At 39.2% G+C, this 27,635-nt stretch overlaps 1 protein-coding gene across 10 annotated transcripts; it reads left to right on the top strand.

Annotated features, from left to right (window-relative positions):
- Positions 1-388: 388 nt before the first annotated feature.
- CD55 (CD55 molecule (Cromer blood group)) lies at positions 389-27,498 on the top strand. 10 transcript variants are annotated; one of them, XR_007123020.1, is made up of 11 exons: positions 389-614; positions 1,401-1,583; positions 3,011-3,202; positions 3,609-3,708; positions 4,787-4,872; positions 8,034-8,222; positions 14,486-15,562; positions 18,899-18,920; positions 24,626-24,691; positions 26,149-26,253; positions 27,090-27,498. XR_007123020.1 is itself a non-coding variant. In XM_047704693.1 (11 exons), exons 1-11 carry the CDS (start codon positions 536-538, stop codon positions 27,102-27,104), a joined length of 2,013 nt encoding a protein of 670 aa, XP_047560649.1. In that variant the 5' UTR covers positions 389-535; the 3' UTR covers positions 27,105-27,498. The 10 variants fall into 10 exon arrangements, 8 of the variants coding, with proteins under 8 accessions (XP_047560649.1, XP_047560650.1, XP_047560647.1 ...); XM_047704693.1 differs by lacking the exon at positions 26,149-26,253 and adding an exon at positions 24,575-24,579 and having other exon boundaries at positions 24,628-24,692; XR_007123021.1 differs by lacking the exon at positions 24,626-24,691 and having other exon boundaries at positions 18,899-18,919; positions 26,150-26,253.
- The last annotated feature ends 137 nt before the right edge of the window (positions 27,499-27,635 follow it).

Below are 27,635 nucleotides of genomic sequence, written 5' to 3'. Positions count from 1 at the left end.
GTATGTTTCCAGGGGCTACTTGGGAACCCACCGCACTTTCTGCTCAGCCCGGCAGCACTCAGGACCTCTGAATTACCTCTTAACCTAATGCAGATTTCCGGGGAGCAAAGCCCCTCCCACTTGAGCCACGCCCCTCTCCTCGGTTCCCTCCAGCGTTCTGTTTACTTGGAAAGCAGATATTTACGTGTCCAGATGGGAGCTCTTCGCAGGCCCCACCCTAGCAAAGAGAAAAAGAGAGTCCAGGCGACCGGCCAGGGAGCCCCACTCCCGGCCCATTATCCCCGGTCCCCAGTCCAGGGTCTCTAGGGGAGGCGACCTCGAGAGCACCCCTCCCCGGCGCTCGCGCTGCGCGGCACCTGGTGCGAGCACAACTCTCCTCCACCCGTCTCCTCGCCCCACCCTTTGTGATTCACAGCCCCAGCCCTGCCCAGGCGCTAATTTAACTCGCCTGGCGGAACAGCTCGGCGCTGCGGCTACTTACCGCTCCTTGCTGGAGCGAGCTTCCACTTAACTCCGGTCCCGGTCCCCGTGCGCCATGTGCCTCCTCGGCGGGCTGATCGCCCCGCCGCTGCTGCTGCTGCCGCTGCTGCTGCTGTGTCCGCCTGCGGCGCAGGGTGAGTGGGGGCTGGGGGGCCCAGTCCCGCTGGGGGAGCCCTGAGGCTGGGTGGAGGGGCGGGATCCGTCTCCGTGACAACCGAGAAGTCTGGGGACCTGGGGAGGAGAGGAATGTGGGCATGGGTAAATTGTTCCCGTAATCCTCCACCCGTACGGCTCAGAGCGCCTACTAGCACGATCCCTTGGGGACAGGGACGGGATCTCCGCAGCTAACCCGCAGTTTGGGGTCTTGCTGTGCTGGACCCCAGCTGGCGTGACTTCGGGAGTGAGGCGGGGACCGTTGAGGAAGCGCGGGCTGAGTTGGCGGAGCAGTCACACCTGGGGAGGCCAAAGGGCAGGGCTCGAAGAGTGAATTCTCAGTCCCCCAACATCTCTTTAGCAGTGGGAGGCCACAGCTGACCTCTGTCGCCTCTTAAACGGAGTCCACTTGTGGGCTGCTGGGGACGCGGCACGTTAGCCCGTCTTCTCTTCCAGGTGTGACGTTCCCCGGGGGCGTCTGTCTGTATTGTGCGCTTAGTAACAGGATCAATTCTAAACCGCTTTTTTTTTTTTTAATACTGAAAGAAAAGGGTCGATTCCTTATTTTAATACTGAATTAATTGACAAGACAAGCAGCCTAGCAAGTTGTCGGTATGTCGGTTCAGCCACTGGATGGAAATGTTACTTGTGCCTCAGAAGCCTTTGGCTGCTTCCCTTACTCCTCTTGCAAAAAGAATGTTGCTCTGAACTGAAAAGTGTTATTTCCTTCAGTTCTGCTTTTTCTTTTCTTTTATTCCCCTCCCTAGGTGACTGCAGCTTTCCCCCAGAGGTACCTAATGCCATACAAACTGTGGGTGACCTCCAGAGTTTTCCTGAAAGAACCACAGTAACATACAAATGTAAAGAAGGCTTTGTAAAGGTTCCTGGCAAGGCAGACTCCGTGGTCTGTCTCAACAATAAATGGTCAGAGGTGGCCGAATTTTGTAACCGTAAGCTCTTCATTTTTGTATATATACATTACGGGAATGGAATGTATCTGCTTAGCTTACTTTTATCCCTCTTCAGCATAGTTTTCAAGCATTATGAAATCCCAGGGTATATATACCTGGCATTTCCCGCTGCAGCTAATTGACATTCCTCCCCAGAATAGGTCCTGTTTCATTATTAACAAGTGTGGGCTTTCTGAACTAATAGAGAAAATAACTCCTGAACTCCTGAACTAATAGAGAAAATAAACAATAGGTACAATTTAGGGAGTACATTATATATGAATATGTTTGGCAATCACCCCATGACACATAACATAGTCTTCTGTGTTCTTAAGTTTCATTTTGTAAAGTAGGACTCCTCAAGCACAACTCTGTGGTAGCCTTTTAAAAAGCTCCCTGTATTTCCCTCAAAATCTATCACTAGATGCATAGTCCTATGGTAACTTCGACAGAGATGAGTAAAGGTAAGGATGAGACTTGGTTCCTAGCTTTGGACCATCTGGAGTCTTAGAATGCATGGGAATTTTAGAAAGTGCCTCAAGTATTTTATGAAGCCAGGTGTGACATCAGCTTGAACCTTTGGGTTTTGTGTGTGCAGGACAGAAGGCACTTCAAGTAGTTGAAGTACTTCAGCCTTTGCACATGTATCATGTTTTAGAGTTTATAATGCTTCTGCATAGCTGACTCCATTGACGTCTCCATGGGTGGACAACCCCATGAATGGAGTAGGGATCCTTACTCCCATTCTTCGGTCAGGAAGTAGTCTGGGGAGACAGACCCCCAGAAGTTAAGTAACTTCTTGAAATCAGCAGTTCTTAACACAGGAGAGCCAGGGTCCAAACTTCAGTCTTTGGGTTATAAATCCAATGTCCCGTCCCCTCTACCATGTCTCTACACATTAACATTTGTCCAGATGTTACCATTTATAAATACTTCTTTGTACACCACTGGCTCACCTGATTCATGGACTTCTGGGTTGTTGTGAGGATGAAATGAGTTTATGTGTATAAAACATGGAGAAGTATCCAATAAATATTAGCTATCATTGTTAGTTATTGTTGTTGTTCAGACATTAGCCCCAGGGGTCTGAAGGAAACACTGTTCTCCTCTCACCCCTGTCCTCTTTTGGGCAGGCAGGGGTCACGGGCAGAACTGTGCCAGGCAACTATAATGGGTTATATTTCCTGAACTGTGGGCATGGTGATATCTAGGTGCCAAATTAACTACTTAGGAAATAGAAGTATATATGTTAGTATGCTTGATGCGCTGTAAGTGTCATAGTGGTATTAATACAGTTAAATATCAAATGTGTATGAAGAAGTACAGAAAAAGGGATGATGTAAGGTCCAGATAATTCTGGATCATTAAACCTAGATTGTCAAAGAAGGTGGTTTTAGTTACGTTGTTGCTTTTGTTAATACTTTTAGGTAGCTGTGACGTTCCAACCAGGCTACAATTTGCATCTCTCAAAAAGTCTTTCACCAAACAGAATTATTTCCCAGTGGGTTCCATTGTGGAATATGAATGCCGACCTGGCTACCAAAGGGACCGTCTTCTCTCAGGAAAACTAACTTGCCTTCCGAATTTTACATGGTCCAAACCCGATGAATTTTGTAAAAGTGAGTATAATTTTTACGGAGTATTGGTAATCATAGGGTATTTGGGGAAATAATATTTCTTCCTTCATTCATGCTGGAAGTCTTTTTGTCCATATTATTACTTCGAGTAATGATTCTGAAAAGGACCATTTGAGTAATTTTATAATTTTGTCTTAAATTAGGCCAACTAAATACTTGTGAGGTGGGAGTATTCATTTACTCACAGATTTCCCATTTAATTAGTTTAAGGTTACCTAAAATGTAATAAGTGTATATCCTAAATCTGGTGTGCTGTTTGAATCTTACAAAATGAAGGCAAGATTTTAGAAGTTTAAGGATAAGAAATGTCGGTAGTTCAGATGATGGATTTGCTTAGAAGTGCCTGATAATTTAATGAAAAAAAAAATCAATTTGAGCTTTCTTCTAGGAAAATCATGTCCTAATCCTGGAGATTTAAGACATGGTCATGTCAGCATTCCAACTGACATATTGTATGCTGCAGTTATCCACTTCTCGTGTAACAAGGGGTAAGTTTTGGCATACTACATCTTTATACTCTATATTTAACAAATGCAAAAACCAATTAGGACTTAAGGTGGAAGTTTTTAGATTCGTGGTCAGTGTTTACAAGCTAGTCAACCAGCTCCTGTGCTCAAAGATCTTTCATCATGAGGCCGTCATGGTTAAGTTTAATAAAATGGAGGCAAGAAAGGACAATTTCTTATAACACCAAATTCTCTCTACTGTTAGATTTTTAGTACATATATGATTCATTATAAAATTTAAATGTGAGTAGTAAAGGAAAAATCTTGTAATAGGTTGGCACTTGCAGAAATTAAATCTTTCAAATGTTCAAATGAAACCAATCCTTACTTTACCTAAATAATGAATTTGCATTTTTTTTTCTGTATGCAAACTGCCTGTTACAAAATATTATGTGTTAAAGACATTTACTCCTAGTGTAAAAATGTCATGCTGACCTGAGGTCTTCTCTGAGTTCTCTATGTAGGGAAAAGGAACTCACTCTTTGGGTCTCCTTAGTGTCTCAGAGACAGCTGGAAACTTTTTATGTTCATTTTCTCATTAAATATCTGCAAATTGAATTATGTTATTTTACTTTGTGTGTATGTGGGTGTTCCTGTTCTTTATAAAATTAAAAATATCAACATCATGTGTCTCCTGTATGAAACAGAGATGCTTGGATTGTTAATAGGATTAATATCAAATCTGGGGAGTACCTTGAGCCCCTAAAATATAAGTATGTTCTATTATTCTATGAAGCCTCTGTTGATCTTTAGAATTCAGAAATATAAAATATTCAAGCATCTGTATCACTTAAAATGTTTCAGAACACTTTCCTGTTTTCTCACGAGGACCCCACCCAGAAAAAAACCTTTTTGTGTCTTACACTTTTTTACCCTTTGGATATCACCTTTTCTAATTTACTTTTTCTTTTCCTTTAAATGGCCATGTGAATTTTGATCCGCTGTTGTTTTGTCTCCCTCTACTGGTGTAGTAAATATTTTAAGATGACATTTTGGAGAATTTAAGGGAAGCCAAATGTGTGGATGGGACTTAACTTTTTTCCTCCCCTCATTGGTTTAGGTACAGGTTAGTCGGTGCACCTTCTAGTTACTGTTCCATTGTAGATGACGATGTTGGATGGAGTGATCCATTACCTGAATGCCAAGGTAAGACTGAAAAAAAACCTAAACTCTCTAGTTAGTTGGACGTCAAACTCCTCATTTTTCTAGGATTCAGTATTGCCTCTTTTACAATTCTGAACTGAGCTAATTGCCTATAAATGTTTTGAAATGGGATTGGTTTTTTCATGATTAGAGAAATAAGTTATACAATAAAGAAGAACTATGATTTCTGCCCTTAGGAATCTTATTTTCTGAGGGAGATAGGGTATAGAAATAGTATCATAAATGCATGTATCCAGGGGTGCCTGGGTGGCTCAGTTGGTTAAGCGACTGCCTTCGGCTTGGGTCATGATCCTGGAGTCCCAGGATCAAGTCCTGCATCAGACTTCCTGTTCAGCAGGAGGTCTGCTTCTCCCTCTGACCCTCTCCTCTCTCATGCTCTCTCTTTCTCTCTCACTCTCTCTCTCTCAAATAAATAAATAAAATCCATTAAAAAAATAAATAAATATTTTTTAAAAAATAAATACATATATCCAGTCAAATTTATATCCACTAGAGACCTATGTCTCCTGAAAATTGAGAAGAGTAAAATATGTGCAACATATTTCTTTTTTTCTCTTAAGAAAAAGTGCAACGCTTAAAAATGTAGGCTTTATTATTTCTCCCAACTTTACTAAAATTATCCTAAGTTCAAGTTTTTGTTATTATTAGGAGCAGAAAACTAGACTAGGCTTAATGGAATTGACAGGTGAGTCTTGATTGACACACTGTGGTGGGGAAGGTATGGGGTCAGTTGATAGGGAGATGTACAAAAGGAAGTCTGGCCAACAAAGAGCTTGTAGGGGTGAGCTGGTCGCACCCAGGGACGCCCTTGGCACACCATCTTGAGCTCTACTCTCCTATGTCTGCTACTTCCCTTTTTCCCATTATTAGTACTTCAAAATTTTCAGCATTACTACCCACCACCCACCTTTACCATTTCTGCCATCTAGTAAGGGATGCTGTAAGTGATACTAAAGTGAGTTTGGACAGCAAACTTACTCGAATATGTATCCGCTCTGGCACTATGATAAGCCTCTGATGCATGTACCTACACAGCTTGGCCCACAAGCCCCAAGACATGTACCCTGAGACCTTTCCCCCCATCTGTGTCTCTGAACTTTGGACTACAGGTGTACATATCAGGAGTATAGACTGTTCTCAGCAATTGGGACCATGTGACATAGATATTAAAATTGGAATGATAGAAGATTAGCATGGCCCTTCAAGGATAACATACAAATTTATAGTGTTCCATATTAAAAGAAAAAGAAAAAAAGAGGGAATTCCAAGGGCCACTTCCTAGAGCATGATTTACAGTGGGGTAGGGGAGCAGCTCTCGGGGAGTATACCTTCAGCCCTGCAGATATCCCACTGGTGGGGAGAAGCATAGTCAGAAGAGGGCCACAGCCTCTTAAAGTGTGGGAGCTGGGGCAGGAGTCCCGCTTGCCTGAGTTCAGAGGTGACACTGAATGTAGTGGCCCCCATTCTTGGACTCCACTGATGTTTCATCCACATTCTACCCAAAGTGATCCATCTGAAACATGGATCCTAAAGCTTGTACATGTCTCCTCACCACTTACAAAGTCCAAACTCCTTAGTAAAGCGTACAAGGGTCACCATGGTATGCCCACTTCATGCTCACGTCTTGCCCTCATACTTTAGGCTCTATCCATGCAAACCTCCTTATTTTTCCCTCTGCTACTGCCCCTGCCTGGAATGCCCTTCAACCCCTTCTTTGCTTAGCTTTTTGTTTTCCTTTGCTTCTTTTCCTTTTCCTTTTCTTTTCTTTCTTTCCTTTTTTTTTTTTTTTTTTTTTTTTCTTATTACGGGTTTGCTCTGATAGACCTTCTAGAAGCTTTCTGGCACCTCCCTGCTGGTTAACTGTTCTCGCTTTCCACACCATGGTGCACACTTCTGTGATAAGCCTCGCTATTTTGCATTAAAATGAAAATCTTTGAATCTTTTTTGTCACTGTATTTTATCTCATTTTAAAGATTTTATTTATTTATTTGACAGAACACAAAAAGGGGGAGCAGGAGAGGGAGAAGCAGGCTCTCCGCTAAGCAGGGAGCCCAGGGGAGGGCTTGATCCCAGCACCCTGAGCCGAAGGCAGATGCTTAATTGACTGAGCCACCCAGGCGCCCCTGTCACTATATTTTAAGACCTACGATTGAATATTTTGTTTTGCAGCTGCATTTATAGAACAATGCCCGGTATGTGTTAGGTGCTCAGAAAGTCTCTGGACAGCACTGATGGCGATGTGCAGTTATGCACCTTAGCCCCGTGTGAAGCAGATTGGCCTGTTCTGGTTCCTGGCTTTGATCGGGGCCAGGGATCTAAAAGTAACTTACAGGTTTGCTAATATTCTCTGGTTACCTAAGGCCACTCGATGCCACATAGTTGACATACACACGTGATCCCACTGCTTCCCTCGCTCTAGACAAGGTGGAGCCACTGCGTTGTTTTTTTTTTATCAGAACTACTGCCAGGGAGGGGCCGCTTTTTATAATATGACCAGAACAACTCTGCTTGTATCTGTTTTCCAAATGCAGCTGCTCAGTACATTTACTTGAACTAAAAGGCAGTGTGTCAACATATGCTTAAAAAAAATTTTATCCTAAGAGTCAAAATTTAATATTGACACATCAGAACCATCTATTCCTGCTTCCAAGGTATGCCACTTGATTTCCAGGCTCCTTTCATCTGGCATTCTTTCCCCTGGAATGCAGAGCTATGCCCTCTTCTCCGCTCTCCTAGCGGAAGGGTGTATCTCAGTATTAAGCTCAAGTTCCATTTCCTCCTAAAATGCCCTGCTTTTACCTGTGAACTCCAGCAGTATTTGCTTTCCCCAGCACAATTGTGATACGTAATGTGTGAGGACTTTATTGTAATTCTTGCTTCACGTATATGTTCTAAATCTTACTTCTATACATCGGTCTCAAAGTTAGCATTCGTGTTTTACACCATTAGTATCCAAAGCTCCAAATACTTTACTCATTACTTAATAGGCATTTCTAAACTCCCTGGTTGATAATGCTGAACTTAGAAAAAACGGTTGATTTTTACTTTTTTTAAGTAAGTTATTTAACATGCTTTAATCTTACTTATTAAAGTAAGTAATTGGCAGTTTTATTAATGTCAAATATGTTGGAATTTTTTTAAAGAAATTTTTTGTCCGGAACCACCAAAAATTAGCAACGGAGTCATTCTAGATCCACAGAACACTTATGTGTATCAACAGGCTGTAAGATATGCATGTATAAAAGGCTTCACCCTGATCGGAGAGGACTCTATTTATTGTACTGTTAAGGGTGACCAAGGAGAATGGAGTGGCCCACTGCCTGAATGCAAAGGTAATGAGTTTGCAGTGTTGTATTTTTGTTTTCTTTTTACCTGTGGGTCTCTGTTTGGACTACGGAGATTCTGTGAACTCCCTGAGAAATGAATGGAGAATGTGGTACATACGCCTATTTGTATCATCAGATTCTCAGAGGGGTCTATGACTTACCAAGAAGGAGGAAGCACTGATTAAGGAGAATATGTGGTAATGTATGAATAAAATAAATACCCACGGCACATAACGCGCACACAAACGTGCATGTGACATGTCTCATGTTTTTAGTGAGTTCGCTTACATTTGCTGTTTCTTACCGTATCACCTTCAATAAGTTAATACAAAAGGCATATAAAATGGTTGATTTTATTCGGTTGGGAGGGAATCTTAGACTAAACCAAGGGATCTCGCTAGTGATCCTATTGGCGGGATTTGTTTAAGCAACGTGACATGTAAGTGCCAGTATGACTCGAGCGCCTTTTGTAATTACACTTGGAATTATGCTAGCATGAATTTTTAAATATCAGTGCTTGTTAAAAACAGTTGTTTGTCACAAGTAGTATATGTCAACAGTAAAGTAATGTTCAAACCGTGCAGATGGGTATAAGAGGTAAAGTAGAAATCTCTCTGTCCCTAGTCCTTCTCTCCGAAGTAACCATTGTTCACAAATGTTTCCATTTGGTTCTGGAAAATAAACATACATACACATATTTATTTTTTCCGTTGTAGCAGTTGTATGGATATATCATTTATTTAACCTATTGAGGGAAATTTAGTTTTTTTTTTTTTAAGATTTTATTTTATTTATTTGACAGAGTAGTAGACAGACAAAGTAGACAGAGAGGCAGGCAAAGAGAGAGGAAGGGAAGCAGGCTCCCTGCTTCACAGAGAGCCCGATGTGGGGCTCGATCCCAGGACCCTGGGATCATGACCTGAGCCGAAGGCAGAGGCTTTAACCCGCTGAGCCACCCAGGCGCCCCCGGAAATTTAGTTTTTGATTACAGGTTGTTGTTTTTTTTTTAATTATTATTACAAAAGATACTGCAACAAATGCTAGGCATCTGGAATTGCACAGGTGTGAAAGTATATTTCATACAATAAATTCCTTGTAGTATAGTTACTAGAGCAAATGTATGTGCATTAAACTTTTTTTTTTTTAAGATTTTTATTTACTTATTTGACAGACAGAGATCACAGGTAGGCAGAGAGGCAGGCAGAGAGAGAGGGGGCTCCCTGCCGAGCAGAGAGCCCGATGCGGGGCTCGATCCCAGGATCCTGGGATCATGACCTGAGCCGAAGGCAGAGGCTTTAACCCACTGAGCCACCCAGGCGCCCCTGTGCATTAAACTTTTGACGGATGTCACCAACATTGTTTCCAAAGAAACTGTAGCAGTTTACTCTCCCAGCAATAGTGGATCACTGTGCTGGCTCTCTGCTCCCCTAATGATAATGCTTATTATAATGTGGAGATGTGACAACTGCAAGGGGAAAATTTCATTATATTATTTGATTTAATTTAATTATGGGAGAAGTTTGATATGGGTTCACTTCTTAATCTGGCTATGTGACACACTCATATTTATTTCCCCCTATTTTATTTTATTTTATTTTATTTTTTTAAAGATTTTATTTATTTATTTGACAGACAGAGATCACAAGTAGGCTGAGAGGCAGGCAGAGAGAGAGAGGAGGAAGCAGGCTCCCCGCTGAGCAGAGGGCCCGATGTGGGGCTCGATCCCAGGACCCTGGGATTATGACCTGAGCTGAAGGCAGAGGCTTTAACCCACTGAGCCATGCAGGTGCCCCGATTTCCCCCTATTTTATTAAATTAACTGTTATTCAGAGTTTACAAGTGTAGGGTGGTGCCCCAGTAGACCATGTAGGCCAATATTTTCTTTACAAAGAACCACAAAATCTGGATAGATTTTCTTTTTTTTTTAAAGTCCCATTTTGAAAGGCATGAGATACAAGGGTGGGAACAACCAGGACCAAAGGAACTAGAATTCCTGGGGGAGTGGACAGGGAAGGCAAGCCACTCTGAAGTGCACCTGGGCCTAGGATCCATCGTGACCCACAGGAAGACCACTGCTAGGAAAGAGAGAAACTGGCAAAGCTTTTAGTGGTTGTGGTGGGCTAGAAAAATACACCGAAAATTAAGTGCAGAGCGAGTTTTTCCCAAGGGCCATTTGCTGATTTCTGGGGCTGCAGGGGAGGCTGAGGACTTTGAGCCAAAGCTTCCAAAGTACAAAATGAAATCTCTCAGACCCTTATGGTATTTGGGCAACAAATAGAAGAGGAAGAAGCTTGGATTAAAAACACACTCTTGTCCCCCTTAACACAGTTGTGCCCATTTTGAAGCTGGGTGGGGAAGGAGACTAGATTGCTGGGCTGGGGATCCCTGAAGGACAGACCTGGATCTCCCACAGTTTCTCAGGGATGAGGAAATAAAGATTCCCGGACTATCGAGGAAAAGCCCAGAGGGACAACTCCCAAGGAGCAGAGGCAAGAGTAGAAGTAGATGGGAGTCCTACTAAGTCTTACTAAGGCTGAGCTCAGTCCCTCATGGGCTGAGGGTGTGATCACTACAACCAGTCTGCCTATCAGAAAAGGAGACCTCTCTTGGAAGATCATACCATCTGAACGTTTTATATACAATATCTGTAATACAATAAAAGAGTTATTAGACATGGAGAGAAGCAAGAAATTATAACCAAATCAGGGGAAAATAAATCCAGATAAAGGAGATCCAGATAACTGAGTTAGCAGACGACTTTAAAACAGCAATTAATGTGTTTAAGGTTTTCAAGAAAGAGAGAACTAAAGAATTTCAGCGAAGAACTGGAACCTATAAAAGTAGAGTCAAGGAGACGTTCTGCAACTGAAAAATATAAAATCTGAAATGAAGATCACAATATGTTTAACAGTGATTTGGGCCCAGCATTAGGAACAGGAAGGAAGAGTCATTAATAAAGCCCAGAAGCACAAAGACGGGGGGGAATGTAAAGTATAGACAAAAGTTAGGAGGTATTTGAGACATGTGAAACTGTTCTAACATAGGTTAGCTAAGAGGAGAGGCAGATAGAAAAAGAGAGAAAGAGGAGCAGAAATATTCAACGAGATGACAGAATGCTCCAAAAATGTTGAAATACATTGATACATTCCAAAGGTTCTCAGGACTCTAAGCAGAATAAAAATAAGACCAGTTCCTGGCATTTCATGGCAAAAATTTTAGCAACTCAAAACAATGATAAAAAGCACCAAGAGACAAAAGACACTTTATCTTCAAAGGAGCAACACAAAAACTGATCACAAGCATCTCGACAAAAATTATAGAAGCCAAAGACCAATGAGAAGAAAGCCTTCAAGTTAAGGATAAGAAAATGAGTGCTCACCTAGGATTCTTTAGCCAATGGGTATATCCTTTAAAATTGCCAAATGAAAATGTTCTCACACAAAAACTGAGAGAACTTATCCCAGCAGACCAGACCTGCACAGAACAACAAAATAAAGGCATTCCTTCAAGGAGAATGAAAATAATCTCAAGTAAAACATGAAAGTGCAAGACAAAATGAACATTAGAACAGGTTCATGAATAGGGACTGTACAAAATGATAAATTCATTATCAACTGAGGTTTGGTATGTTGAAAGCAACTGTGTAATAACAATAGAGCCAAAGGCAGTAAAAGGTAAATTGAATTTAAGTTACAAGGTTCTGGCAATACCTAAAAGTTGTAAAATGTTAATTTGCATAATTGGTTTATAGTCTAATATATACTGTAATCTCTAGGGTCACCATGAAAATAATAGTGAAAGAAACTATGAATCATAACCTAACAAAGGAATGATAAATGAGCACTTTATCCAAGAGGAAATGAGAGGAAGAGAAACATAAAATAGATGGGTGGAAGAACAAACTTATAGTGAGATATTTGCTATAAACCCAACTGTATCAGTAATTACCCAGAGTGTAATTTAAGTCAGATTGTCAGACTGAATTAAAAAAAGAAAACCTGGGGCGCCTAGGTGGCTCAGTGCATTAAGCCTCTGCCTTTAGCTCAGGTCATGATCTCAGGGTCCTGGGATCGAGCCCCTCATCGGGCTTTCTGCTCAGCAGGGAGCCTGCCTCCCCCCCCTCCCTCTCTGCCTGCCTCTCTGCCTACTTGTGATCTCTCTCTCTTAGATAAATAAATAAATATTTTTTTTAAAAAAAGAACTTAAAAAAAAAAAAACCTATTTGCTGTTTACAAGAGACAAAACTTTATGAGAAGAACACTGAATGGTCCAAAGAAAGAATGGAAAAATATACTTTGCAAACAATTACCAAAAAAGGAAAAAGCAGGTGCAGTTCCATTAATATCAAAGAATACTTTAAGATACAGTGGTTCATAATGATAAAGGGGGTCCATTCAGCATGAATCTATCACAATTTGTGATCTATGAGCACTGTGGAAAAAAAGCTTCAATCCACAGAAAACGGGCAGAAAGAAAAATGGATAAATCCATGATTATAGTTTGAGAATTCTACATACCTATTTCAAGAGCTGTTAGAATAAGCAACCAAAAATCAATAAGAATATAGAAGCAACAGTTAAACTTTAAAAAAAAAATGACATATTAAGGGCACTGGACCCTATAAGGACAGATGGAGAAAGTTTTTTTTCAAGTGTGCTGGGACATTGCCCATAGGCTGGGCTCTGTATCACGGTGCAGTTCAGAAGACTGAAATAATTTGGAGCATGCTGATGGCAGATGTGAGTCCACAAGACACAAAATAACAAAAAGGTAAGGAGAAAAGCAATTTCCAGGAAACTTACACTATATTAGCACATAGGTCTTCTGGATCAAAAATCAGAACTAGCCTGGTACAACAAAGAGTAAGTTTTATATATGAGTACCTTAGAGGAAAGGGCCATATAAAATCTTACCCTAAAATACCATCTACTATTTTCTGAGTGCCTCAGTCCTGTGGTACTGGCTGGGTATTTTCCGTGAGTTGTCCCATCCCCCCCGGCCTCCGAGGTAGATACAAGGAAGCGGAAATACACATGGTGTCTGAGGGCGCAGGGCAGGAGGTGTGTGCTGGTGGTGCAGGCACTCGCACACCAGAATGCTAAAGTGTGTTCCTTCAGGGATAGGCACTGTGTGAAATAACTTACCTGAATTATTTCTCTCATTCCTTACAATAATGTTCTCAAATCTTTGTGTTTTTTTTTTGTTTTTGTTTTGTTTTGTTTCAAATCTGCTTTGTTTTTATTCTTGTTCAGTTGAAGAAATGGCAGTTTAGTGGGATTAAGGAAATGGACAGCGGTCTCCAGTGTGTGGGAAGCTGGCAAGAGGGGGTGTGGAAGCAGCCCAAAGTCCGACAGGCACTGAAGGAAGACTTAAAATTGTACTAAATTGTTAGAGTTGCAATTCTCAGAATAGGATTTTTTTATTTTTTTTTAGCATTCTTTTTTTTTAGTAGTTTTTTTTTTAAGATTTTACTCATTTATTTGACAGACAGAGATCACAAGTAGGCAGAGAGGCAGGCGGGGGGTGGGGGGCGGGTAGTAGGCTCCCCGGTGAGCAGAGAGCCCCATGCGGGGCTCCATCCCAGAACCTTGGGATCATGACCCGAGCCGACGGCAGAGGCCACCCAGGCACCCCTCAAAATAGGATTTAATCAAGGTTTCACTTCAGATAATTGTGACCTGATCTGCAATCCAAAGGGAGACCAATCTAATATGTATAATGTTGGTAACCAGCATAAGAGAAAAAAAGTTATTTTTTTTCAGATTGAATGTATTACTTAAAAAAAAGGACTAAAAACAGAACAAGTCTCCCAGGGTCACTAACATGTCCTGAAAGCATGGGAAAAGGAACTATGTTGTGACTACCTCTGTCTGTCCAGTGGTTCTTTCTGGTTCTTTGGTCTTGGCATGAGAAAGGAAAACATTTTTTGAGAGAAAATATCTTAATTTGGGGTGTGTTACAGAATGAGATCACTACCAACTCTGACTTTGGTTTCTTTTATTTACACAGAAAACAGTTTAAGAACCTCAGTACTACTTTGTTATAAACCCACTTCAGTTGACTAAAGGTCAATTTATATCAAAGCAAAGGCAATGCAGTGTTTCAGTTCCTTGGGAAAATCAGAATTAGACTTGGTTTCCTAAAAGTCGTATTCATATTTAGGTCTTTGCGGGGGAGAAAGAGAGGATTCATAGAGGAAGCAATTTGTTTTGTCTTAACTTGACAGCATTATTTAGCTAATATTTTTAAACATTTTTCTTCCTTATAAGGTTCTCAGATTTCTGCAGTCATACCAGCATCAGAGACACCCACCACAGTAAAGGCATCAGCTACAAAGCCCACATCAGCTCCTCAGAAACCCACCACAGGGAATGTTCCAGGTACCGAAGCTATATCAACTCCTCAGAAACCCACTACAGCGGATGTTTCAGGTACCAAAGTCCCATCAGCTCCTCAGAAACCCACCACCATAAATGCTCCAGCTACAAAGTCCCCATCAGCTCTTCAGAAATCCAACACAGTAAATGTTCCAGCTACAGAAGTCCCATCAACTCAGAAACCTGACACAATAAGTTCTTCAGCTACAGAAGCCCCACCAGCTCCTCAGAAACCCAGCACAGTATATGTTTCAGCTACAAAGACCCCACCAACTTCTCAGAAACCCAACACAATAAATTCTTCAGCTACAGAAGCCCCATCAGCTCCTCAGAAACCCAACACAATAAATGTTTCAGCTACAAAGACCCCCTCAACTCCTCAGAAACCTGACACAATTAATTCTTCAGCTGCAGAAGCCCTACCAATTCCTCAGAAACCCAACACAGTAAATGTTTCAGCTACAAAGGCCCCATCAATTCCTCAGAAACCCAATACAGTACGTGTTTCAGCTACAAAGGTCCCATTAACTCCTCAGAAACCTGACACAATAAGTTCTTCAGCAGCAGAAGCCCTACCAACTCCTCAGAATCCCAACACAGTACATGTTTCAGCTACAAAGACCCCCTCAACTTCTCAGAAACCCACCACAGCAAAAGATTCAGCCACAGCCAAAAAATCCCCCATATCAAATGCTCTATCTACAGAGACCCCACCAGCAGCCCAGAATCCCATCATGGCAAACGCGTCTGCTACACAGACCATGCCAGCAACCCATAGATCCTCCACAGCAAAAGCTTCATTTACACAGAGTCTTCCAGCAACACGAAAGTCCACTGCTATACATGCCCCAGTGACTAAGGGTCTCCATACAACAAAAAGATTGACCTCTGCTCGTATTACAGCAAAACAGAGTTCAGCAACTCCCAGGACAACCAGCGCACCTCCCGGAAGAGGGACCCTCTCTTCAGGTTAGTTGGCACTGCTCAGGTTTTCCTGAGTAGGGATCTAAGGAGCCACGGTGGGAAGAGTTTTTCATACTAATGCTCTTGACTATCTTCAGAGGCAGATGGGGAGTGTTCTAGGGCGAAACATTTTGCAATAATATAGAAAAAGATTGGGGCTCCAAGAAAACAATGCTAAATTAAGCTTGGCAAAGAAATTTTTTTTTATATGAGCTTTAGGGAGTCCTTGAAATCTTCCAGACCCTTCAGAGAACCAAATATGTACCACCCTTTTGGCCATTTTCTGGTTCTGGTTTATTGATAGAGACCCATCTCTTAAGCATGCTGAAAGATTTCTCCAGATTCTGTAGAGCTGTGAATTTGGTAAAGCATCTTATAGTGTCTTCTAAGTAACTAAAAGACAGAATTCTTTGAAATAGTCTATATTTACACAAGGGTCTTTAAATGACACTTTTTATGAAAGTGGAGTAAAATACATTGTAGACTTCAAAAATAGGTGTTGAGTGAATGAATGAAACCCTTCTTACTAGTTAGTGATGCTTCGGGCTCCCAAGGATGTCCCCTTGTCTATTAACTTACCTAATGCATAGCCAGAATTTTTTTTTTAAGATTATTTATTTATTTGTCAGACAGAAATCACAAGTAGGCAGAGAGGCAGACAGAGAGAGAGGAGGAAGCAGGCCCCCTGCCAAGCAGAGAGCCCGATGCGGGACTCGATCCCACGACCCTGGGATCACGACCTGAGCCAAAGGCAGAGGCTCAACCCCCTGAGCCACCCAGGTGCCCCTTTAGCCAGAATTTTTATAGACACTCTTATTCTCTATTAGAGATACCTATTTTTTTTTCCAGTTTCTTGGAAAATCTCAACAGGACTGTGAGCCAGGAGATAATTTTTTAAAATTGTTTGAACTTTTTGATTGAAATGCACACACACACACACACACACTGCATGAAACACCCATGTATGGCTCAATAACTTTTCTAAAGCAAGTATTTGTGGAACCACTACCAACTTTAAGAAATAAAATATTAGCAGCCCCTCACATTTGCCCCCTCACTTTCCAGATGCTCTGTCGATGATCCTGAACTTCATCTGACTTAACCCTTCTTACTTAGCCAGTGCACCGCATGGCCTCGTTGCTCCCCTCATTGCAAATATGCAAACCTCATTCCATATCATTCTCCCTCTTCTGCCTTTGACCCATTTCTGCCTGTCTTAGTTTGCCCACCAGTGCCTTCAAATCATTGTTATGATTGCTTTTCCATATTTTGTCCATATTTCATAACTGCTTTGATGGAATATGTTTTGCCATCATCACCCAGACAGTTTTTTTTAAGAGCTTGAAACATTACAGATACCCTTGTTGATATTTCCTTTGTGTATTTCATGATTCCCTCAAGTTAAAAAGCCAAATACATGCATATACACAAAATCTTTACCCATTCCTGCCCACTTTTGGTCATTCTTTGATGGCATCAAATAATCGTGGGTATTTTTTTTAAATAGTTCAACACATTGTGACCATATTTTCATAATGATTTCATATATTTCACAGTTGTTATCTTAAAGCCTTTTTTGCCCTTACCTGGCTTTTTTAATGAATTTAAACGTTACAGATATTGTGTGCTGGGCCACTTCCATTTCTCTCCTAGTTCATTACTTTTAAACTGGTAGGAGGTTACTGACTTCTTCAATTTTCATGACCTCTCTGGGCCTAAAAGTTTTAGGTTGAATACACCTGATTTTTCATAGAAGACGGCAATGAGAAAAACGTCTCACCTTGTATAAATTTGTTAGAGCACCAACTTTGTTGAAATAGTTCCTTCTGGAAAAAAAAAATTTCAAGACAATTTAACAAACTTAAACAAACCTGAAAAAAAAAAGATAACTAAACCTGAGTCAATAATTGTGATGAAAATACAACTACTATTTGGGTCAGATTTCTCTCTTTTATGCAATTAATTTATCCTTCAAATATCATAGACCATTTTTTGCTCACATTGAAAAAGAAGTTGTCACTGCCACTTGCAGGGTCTGCACCATAGTTGTATGTACTGTGCCCTCCCTCTCTCTGGACACGCGTCCTTGCGGCAGCAACATATGCCTTTTTAGCTTCATTTCATAGGTGACGAATTAGAAGCTTAGAGATTAATTTGTGTGATTCATATAGTGCACAGTTAATAGGGAGAACGTTGGGAGTTAAACACACCTATTTGCTGACTCCAGATCCTGTGCTTTCTTCTGACACATAATGTCACCTGTTCTCAGTGGTACTTTGAGTACATCTGTTTGTCACTTAGGAGAGCAGCGTATTATTATAAATATATTTATTGGAAAGTAATTTTTGCTGTGCCTCTTTCACAGTCCTTGAAAGGTGTAAAAGTTAAGGTGCTATAGTAATTTGAGTAATTGAGAAGTCTGCTGAGAGAGACTTCAGTTTTTTTTTAATTTAATTTAATTGTTTTCAGTGTTCCAAAATTCGTTGTTTATGCACAACACCCAGGGCTCCATGCAGTATGTGCCCTCCTATACACACCACCAGGCTCACCCAACCCCCCACTCCCCTCCCTTCCAAAACCCTCAGTTTGTTTCTCAGAGTCCACAGTCTCTCATGCTTCATCTTCCCCTCTGATTTCCCCCAATTCACTTTTCCTTTCCTTCTCCTAATGTCCTCCATGTTATTCCTTATGCTCCACAAGTAAGTGAAACCATGTGATAACTGACTCTCTCTGCTTGACTTACTTCACTCAGCATAATCTCCCCCAGTCCCGTCCATGTTGGATACAAAAGTTGGGTATTCATCCTTTCTGATGGAGGCGTAATACTCCATCTTATATATGGACCGTATCTTCTTTATCCATTCGTCCGTTGAAGGGCATCTTGGTCCTTTCCACAGTTTGGTGACTGTGGCCATTGCTGCTACGAACATTGGGATACAGATGGCCCTTCTGTTCACTACATCTGTATCTTTGGGGTAAATAGTTTCTTGGTCATAAGATTAGATCTCAGTTATTTACTATGTAAGCTTTCAAACTTATTTCTTGCCATCAAGTCATATAACTGAATATGGTGTTTGTTGCAGTATTTACTAAATCTTCATCGTGTTTCATGTTTATGGGGTTCACTGTGGAATAGATACAGGCATTATATCTATTAGGGTGTATGTTGCTTGATTAAGTTAATGTATAACTGTTTCCTTAAATCTATTTATAATTATTTCTTTTAGTTATGAAAGTCTGAGTTACTTTTGAACTTTCTAGTACATTCTGTGGATATATTATGTTAATTGCTGTGGCTTATGTATTTTTCTTTATTTTTGTAATTCATTTTTTTTTCTTCAGATGCTGCCATCATTGCAGTTGGGTAAGTTTGGTTCTTCGGCAGTTAAAAAAAAATTGGTCATCCCTGTGGATATACAATCCTATTCCTGGAGGAGAATATTGTCTTTTTACTGCCTTAGGAATACTATTAAGATGGAATGTTTAAGGTCAGGAAGAAGACGGGTAAATGCATTTTATCGACGTGTTTGGTGGACCCCGTTAGGTACTCGGTACGTTCCTAAGTCTTCCCAACCGTGTTCTTGTTCCAAGGTAATTTTAGGGCAACTTCACATCATTTGGCCTGTCAGTCAAGTATCCCTGAACGCCTATTGTCTCAATACATTATCATTCTAGGGGCCAAAAACAACAATAAGGAAGCTATTGTCAATACAGTTTTTAAGCCTCAAGTATTTTACAAGTACTCACAAACTACTCATTGGTTGTTTCTAGACTTCTGTTCCAGAAAAACCAGAATGCTACCTTTGATTACATCCTGTTCCTTTTCCCTTCCCTATCAGTGATTTAAAGCAAAGATAGCTTTAAAATTACTCTGTTGCTATAGACTTAAGGACATATCCGTGTTGCAATTTCTTCTTTGTTCCAGTCCTTTTTTGTTGTTCATAAATATATTATTTGATGTCATACATTTTACCAAGAAGATTAATAACTCCTAACGAAGATGGCAAAAGAAATTTTTAAGAAGCAATACAGCTAAGTTGGCATATTAAAAAGGAATGCCCAGTAGAAAATATGCACATTAAAAAGTGAATATTTTAAAATTATGTCCTTATAAGCTGAGGTCTCCTATCTATGCATGCATGAGTGAAACAAGGGACTGAAGCTGAAAAGGTGTTTTTTAATTATTATTATTATTTATAGTTCTTTTCTAGTTCTTTTATATTTTGAATTAACCTCTCCTTAGTTATCTTGAAAGATTTGAACAGTTGGATTCACTTTGTTTGTTTGATATTTTCAATAGAAATAAATGTATTCTAAATGAAAACTTCATGATTTCATCATTTAATGTTAACAGAGATGAGTTTAGAGGATGGGCTTTTTCTCCTCCGCTCAGTGGCATCTAATGAAGGTTCGAGGTGCTTATTTTCTCTGGAATTCTTGGAGTATGTACTATGTGATTCCCCAGAAACTTTTCCTTAGGTTAGCTGTTATTGCAACTTCTGCTCAGAAATAAAGAGGAGCTCTTTCCCTCTTAAATCAGACATATGGCAGTTTTTTTCTTTGGGAACCTTCACTTGTACAGTATAAACCTAAAAATTATCCTTATTTCTTCAGTTCTATACATTGGGTCACTTTTCTCATTTTGTTTTTATTTTATCAATTTTTTAAAAATTTGGTTGTGGTTGATACACAATGTTACATTAGTTTCAGGTGTACAACACAGTGATTGGATAAGCAATGTGCCCACCCCAAGAGTAGCTGCCATCTGTCACGATACAAAGCTATTATGTCATTGACTAAGTTCCTTACACTGTGCCTTTTATTCCTGCCACTTTTCTTATTTTAAAGATAAGCAAACTCTACTGACGAGGAAATTGCTTTCTGGATTACACTGCAATGTTAGTGAGTGATATAGATGATACTAGAACTTTGGAAGTATTTGAATATTTTCCCATTTAATTCTGCTAAGAAAGAGAGACTGATTAATCTCAGAACTTCCTTATTTGCCATGTAAATGAAGACTTTATTTTGAGGTCTAAAGCTATTCTTCTGCTGGCTCCATATCCATGCTTCTCAAAAATCTTTTTTTCATTATTGCCTTCTCCCCCTCAGGGAAATTTTTAGACTTTTATTTTCCCTAATCACCCCCCACCCCTGTGAAATTTTACTACCACAGATATGCTGTAAATCTATTTATATTCTGTATATCTATATTTTATACATTAAAAAGTAAGGTTTTTTTCACCCTTTTAGGATAACACCCCCATTGAGAATACATGCTCTATGTAGTTGTATTTTATTTTTGCTTTTGTTTTCTGTTTTGTTTTTTTATGCCAACATTGTCAAGAAGACAGGCTTGTGTTCTGGAGTCATCAGATCTTTGGTTTGAATCCTGTTGGTTCTTTCTTCTTTCTTAACTTAGTAATTATTCAACACAAGTGATTGAACTTAATCTTTCTGAGTCCCAGTTTTCTCATTTATGATCCCTATTTAAAGTCTTTGAAGCTTAATGAGATAATAGATATGAAAACTCCAGCACAATGCTAACCACTGAATAAATATTAGCTTAAAGCAGTCGTGCAGTGCTGTCACTGGTATTTTCCTAGAATGGGTTTCTGATAGTTTTATCATTCCCTCTGGCCCCACCAAAGAGTAAGAATTGTCCTTTATTAAGGTAAGAGTTGCGTTTTTGCTGAGTGGCAAGTACTCTACTGAAATTTTTATATTTTTATTTTTACTTCTCAAAACATCTTATAGTTTAGTGTGTGGGGGGTGGTGTGTGGGTATATATATGTATGTATATATACCCTCACACATATATATATAATATCTATATCTGTGTCCCATTTTTAGTTTTTTTCAATTTTTAAATTTTTTTTAAAGATTTTATTTATTTGTCAGAGAGAGCACACACAAGGTGGGGGAGCGGCCAGCAGAGGGAGAAGCAGGCTCCCCACTGAGCAGAGAGCCTGACTATGGACTCCAGCCGAGGACCCTGGGATTATGACCTGAGCAAAAGGCTGAGGCTTAACTGACAGAGCCACCCAGGCGCCCCTCTATATCCCATTTTTTTATCTGAAAGAATGATTTTTGCACGAATTGTACCTTGCCCAAGGCCACACATCTGTTAGGTGCTTCAACAGAGGTAGAAGACTCGTTTCTCCAGCACCAGGTACTTGAAGGATAGAAAGATTCTTGTCCTATGCGGAAATCTGCACAACTTAAATTTGACAATCGATGTAGTCCTGATTCTTTACCCCTACCATTGCTGAAATCCTATGTCATGATATTCTTAAATCTCTTATGGGGATTAATAGGTCAGTTGAAGGAATATTTAAGAAAAAAATTAGGGACTACTCAGTGACATATCTAAAATGTTCTTTCTGTATCCTTCAAATATCACATGCTGATTAACTTTGGCTTTATACATCCATCCACGTGCATCTGGCATATGGTGCAGACCAGCCCAAGTGGAGGCGTACTTTCAAGAATCTGGAATCATCAGTCGTAATTTGAAATGCATCAGATGCTGTGATACCAGGTCATCACCGTGTCTTACTACCTGTCTCTGTAGGATGAACTTAAATCCCACTGTAAAGGGACTTCAATTATCTACAAGTTATTCAAAGTTAAGAAATCAGACAACATAATCATCTCCTTTTTCACTGATTCTGCTTAGGCTGGCAAGCAAAGCATAAAATACAGAGACAAAGAAAATCCAATGATAATAACAAAACCCTTCAAGGGTCCTATGGATGTTGCCAAGGAAGTGGTGTTGAATTCTGAATTGTAAATCTGAAAATGTAAGGTTTACTGAAGCACATTCTTTTTCCTTCTATAAAAGTCTCTTTCCGGTGTGACTTCACCAGTGCATAGACCTCAGTTCCTTTATTCTGTTATGTTAAATAGTATTATAAGGAAGAACAACCTATTAACAGTGTTTTTAATTTTGTATATGAACAGCATTTCCACTTTATTAAGTATGTAAGTGAGACCTTTTGAAGTGACTGGACAAACCCACATTTCTTCAAAAATAGATTCCTTAATTAATACCAGATCCTATATATGGAATTCTGACTCAGTTTCTTCAGGAATGGAGATGATACTGTATATATTAATGTAATACCCATCTAATATAAATCATATTCAAATAACCTCAGGTATTTTTCTTGAGCATACTATGAATTAAAATTCTGACCAGAACCTGGGATTAGAAATCAGTTTTGTCTGTTGATAAACGATTCGATGTATCCTTTTTTGATCTCAGTTTTTTTATCTGCAAAAAGAAGATCATTTGACACAATTTAATAAATATTTTCTAAACACATCCTACTATTTGTCAGGTACTGTGCTAGTTATTGGAGTAATGAGATACAGGGTGACAAACTACATTACAGTGTCTTAAATACTGTAAATATAATGAGAAATATTGTTAAAATAATCCTTTTATTTAGAGAAACCCATTTTCTAAAATTATATAATTTTCCTACCTAAAAGCTCATTAGTTAACAATTAAGAACATTGATATCATAGTCATAATTTCATTGTGTCATTTATCCTGAGTTATAAGTCTTAAATTGGCACTAATATACACTTGGGTTCATTTTCCATAGGTACCAAGAGAATTTTGAGATCATAACTATTGCCTCTATACTTTAAAGTCTTTTTTATTTATAATTTGGGAAGTAATACTCCTATTAGTTACTGAGGAACCATTTATGTAGAATCCGTTTTTCATATTTCTGTATTTTGATCTAGTTTCCTGTGAAAACATCAGTCTCTGCACACATTCTTCTAGAATTACATGTATGTGCTTGTCGGTGTTCTAAGAATACGATTTTGGTTCTACCATCTGTATATTCTGGATCACTTTAAAATTTTCTATCTTCATTTATCATTCAACTTGAAAATGGGATGGTTTTACAACCATTGAAAATGGTGGAGTTAATGGAAGTGCCAAAGGGAAAAGAAACCCCAAATTTTTGAGGAGCCATGATTTATTTTATGAATGAATTATTCCAAAACAACTATATGGTGCTAGGGGATCCATTAAAGAAATTGATTGTGTAAAATACTGTAAAAACTTACCTGTGGTAGAAATAGGTGTTTTGTTGAATCACGTATCCATACGACAGTGCAATTGTGTGACTTGAGCGTTTTGCTGATTTGGAACCAATTTGTGATTTGGTCACATTAGTTTCGGTTGCTTTCCTAGTGTCCTCTCTAATTTCCTTTGCGATACAGATCAAAAGAATAGAGCTCAAGGGCATTGCAGGGTGGAGTAGGGGGGAAAAGGGAACCAAGAATGGTATTAGGGCACACAGGTGGTTTGGAGAAGAAAGATTGTGTGTAAAAATCAAACTATAAAAATTACTGTTGACCAACTTATTTGACTAAATTATTTTTCTGTCATGAAACTCAAAATAGTGCATTTAAACTCAAAAGGAAGTATTAGCTTTCCTAAGTGAAGTTGTATCTACAACAGGCTGAACACTGAAGAGCATATTCTATAAGTGACATAAATATGTTTTAGCCTCCATGCACAGGTGATATTACCTTTCCTGTGATGGGGAAATGCCTACAGCTCTTACCTTTACTAGGAACAAAGTAAATGGCCTTCCCATTACCCACATAGATAGCCCTTACCTCTCTGAGACTCAGTTTACTCATCTACACAATGTGAGTGAACTCCTAGACACCGTCTAGTGCTAAAATTACGTAACACAGTCATCATGTTGACACGACCAATGATCAAGCATTTACAATCGAGCATGGTGAGGATGAAACACTTTGGAACCTTCTCCAGTAGGTTAACCACATCCTATTTGAGTATGGTGGTACTTTAAATATTTTATTTCCTTTTTCTTTGAATGAAAGCAGGATAAGTAGCATGCAATTTTCGCTGTCAAACTTGTGACATAAGAAAGCCACATACAAAATGTAACTTGTGTCTCCTGTTTTTCTTTAACTTGGCTCATAAAAGGTGTGTTTGTCATTGTGAGACTGCATTATGTATGTACTTGCTCGTGTTTCTATTAACTGTGTTACCACATTTTTTCCTCCTCAAGGACTTGCTGGTACTGTAATTGGTACCCTAATTCTAGTCAAAATTTTCTGGCACTGTGGGAAAATCAGGTGAGCAGAAATTCTGATGATTTTAAAAAAAAAAAAAAAACCTGTTCTTAGCTTCTTCTCCAGTAAAACTTGACACTGTATCAGAAGGTAACCTCTTTAATTGTATTTTTTTTTAACATGCTCTCTCTTTATTCCTTTTCTTGGTCATTACAGCCTTGGGTGAACAGACCTTGTGTCTTTTTCTCTTTCTTTAATTTTCAGTAGACTCAAGGACATTAACATTTCAAAGGAGAGTGATTTGAAAGCCCCATTCTCACTTCGCAATCTATTAGTCAACTCACCTTTTTTCCCTACTCAGTATAATTGCTGATGGTATCTGTGTGTTACACAGAAGCAAAAACCTAGGGAAAAATCAGTCTCTATCAGATTTGGGAGGTTGCCTGTGATCAGGCCTTTTTCTGAGTTATATTTATGAAAACATGCCAAAACAGCTAAAAACAGCCCCTTGGTTCAGAGGGTGGGTCCAGGACCCTGACTGCTTGATTTGAATCCTCCCAGGGGTTGACGTTTATTCACCATGTGACAATGGGCAACTATGGTTCTTTTCTTATTTGTAAATTGGGGGGACGTATTAACACCTGCCTCACAGGATTATAGTAAGATCAAATGAGTTGTCCCCTGTAAAGAAGGTAGAACATGGCACATGGTAGCCCTCAGATGGTTGAACATGCAGCACAAAGAAAAGAAATCAGTATTACTTAAAACATCTGATCTGCATTGAATGTGCATGTGTTAAGTATAATGTCATAGTGGGTTCTGACCTATGCTATAGACAGAGGATTATTTAATTTGACCCTCCTCTGTTTTATAGATTTTACTGTTCAGAAAATTTACCATGGAGTTTATATAAACTAGAATTATTTCTAAACTGTCCTAATGCCTATTTTTTCCCCATTAATTAAAAGCAACTCTAATGCTATCACTAACTGGCCTGTTTTAATTTTGGGGGTGATGTGAGCTATCTACTTTTTACCCTCTGTAACTCTTATTTCTCCTTAAATTAACAATATTATTGAAGCCTATTATAAGCTAAAATGTGTAAATGGTCATTAAATCACTAAATGGTTCAGTCTTTTACTAAAATAATGTGAGCACTGGGTCTTGGGCTTTGTGGGCTTTTAAATCAATACTTGTTTACTGCCAATCGAGTGTTCTAGAAGCTTAATAGCAGATGTAGTAAACTATAACTCCAGATTTTTCAGGGACTTTTTAAGAATGTAATTTAGAGTCCACCAAAAATGAACAGAATTTGAAGTCCTATAAAGTGGGTTAAGTTGGTACAGATGCTTGAGCAAAACTACTGTGGAAAAAAACAAGGATTTCCGCACCTCTTTTGGAAATGGAGGGTTCCCATAGTTTAATTAAAAGGGATGTGATTGTAAGGAAATGCTGATACTGCTTTTCAGCTGAAATGGAAATTATATAATTCAACTAGTGTTTTCCTTCTCTACTGTTCAGCTCTTACACACTCATGAAAAACAGCAAACCATGCAAAGTTATGTTTCATAATTTAAATGTGACTGGTGATGCCTCAGAAGTTAAGACCTGGTAAATCATAAAAGGTATATGGTTTTATGAAATCATACTTCTCTGTCTTGCAAAATGTCCATCAGTACAGCCAGGGCAGGTTTTATCCATGACTGTTCAAGGATAATAGGGGCTCAGACCTCTATTATCTTGTCAGACTGGTTTTTCTTCGTTGAGCGACTGACTAACATTTTAGATCTGTCATTAGCAAGATGTCATCCATTCTCCACTCACCATCTCATCTTGTATTTCGCACTCAGTTTACTGAAATGATTGGATACTAGTGATGCCACAAATATTTGGGGGGAAAACCGAGAAGTGGATACTTTAGGGCTTACAAATAGGAATGCTTTCTTTATGAGTGTTTGCATCATGAGATGATTGACTTGTACTGTTTCTCCTTTTTGCTTGGTGGGTTTTAAGAGTTTCCAGTGTGTAGGAATTAAGATTTGTTTTATGGTATCTTCTGTAAGTCATGCTTATAGATCTTTTATCTCCTTTATGTTATACAAAATTATGACACAACAGTAGCTTAATATAAACGAATCTACGAAATGTTCTAGGTGTCTTCCTCGAAGTGTCTTTTGGTGAAACTTTTCTCTAATGCATGTGTCAGGGGTTTTCATTGACTCTTAATCTGGAAGTACTTTAAGCGATTCTAACTTGGCTACTTAATTTCAAGAAACTAAAAAAATGTGACCTATTTGCTATAGCTATATTTCCTATAACTAAACTGGCTGAGGTTGGATAACTTACTAACTTTGCATGTGTTTTGCATGCCCTATTGTCTATCACATCAAACCCAAAAGATTAATGTGTATCATCAGTCAATAAAATTATTTTGATGTTAACTCTCTTTTTTAACTTTCAGGACACACATGTATAATACTGACAGTCTTGTTTATGATGCTAGTAACCATTGGCTAGCCAATTTAGCCGAAGAAGAATTAAGAAGAAAATGCACACCAGTATGCAGAATATTTCTAGTTTCTTAGACCTTTCTGGAGGAGTGGACAAAATAAATGTAATAGTGCTCTTCGTTTCGCATGTTATCATTGTCCTTAAGGTGCATAGGAAAACCAACGAAGCAAGGAGAAGCGAATCTGTCCTGGGACACTCCCAAACCTCTTGAAAATAGAAGAACTTGCAAGATTTAGAGTGATTACTTTCCTCAAAGTTTAGGAAACCGTAGAGGTTTGTTTGTACTTAGAACGTGAGCATGAAGAAAAGGAAATGCGTCATTTTTTTTTTTCACTAGATATGTAGTGTTATTTTTGTTTACAAAGAAAATTAAAAACTAAAAACAGTAATTGGATATTGGAAAGAAACAAAAAACCTAGCCTCTTTTGAGCAAACCTGCTGAAGAGAGATGAACTGTATTATAAAATAACTCTTGATTGTAAGGCATTTTCTTCTT

Source organism: Lutra lutra, chromosome 15, assembly GCF_902655055.1.
Source record: "Lutra lutra chromosome 15, mLutLut1.2, whole genome shotgun sequence".
NCBI lineage: Eukaryota > Metazoa > Chordata > Mammalia > Carnivora > Mustelidae > Lutra > Lutra lutra.
Note: the sequence above shows the minus strand (reverse complement) of the source record. Positions and strands in the feature narration are given on the sequence as shown.

Coding starts and splice junctions, on each gene's coding strand:
- CD55 (XM_047704691.1), top strand. CDS start 536: ATGTGCCTCCTCGGCGGGCTGATCGCCCCGCCGCTGCTGCTGCTGCCG. Junction 615..1,400: donor GTGTCCGCCTGCGGCGCAGG/GTGAGTGGGGGC, acceptor TCCCCTCCCTAG/GTGACTGCAGCTTTCCCCCA. Junction 4,873..8,033: donor TCCATTACCTGAATGCCAAG/GTAAGACTGAAA, acceptor ATTTTTTTAAAG/AAATTTTTTGTCCGGAACCA.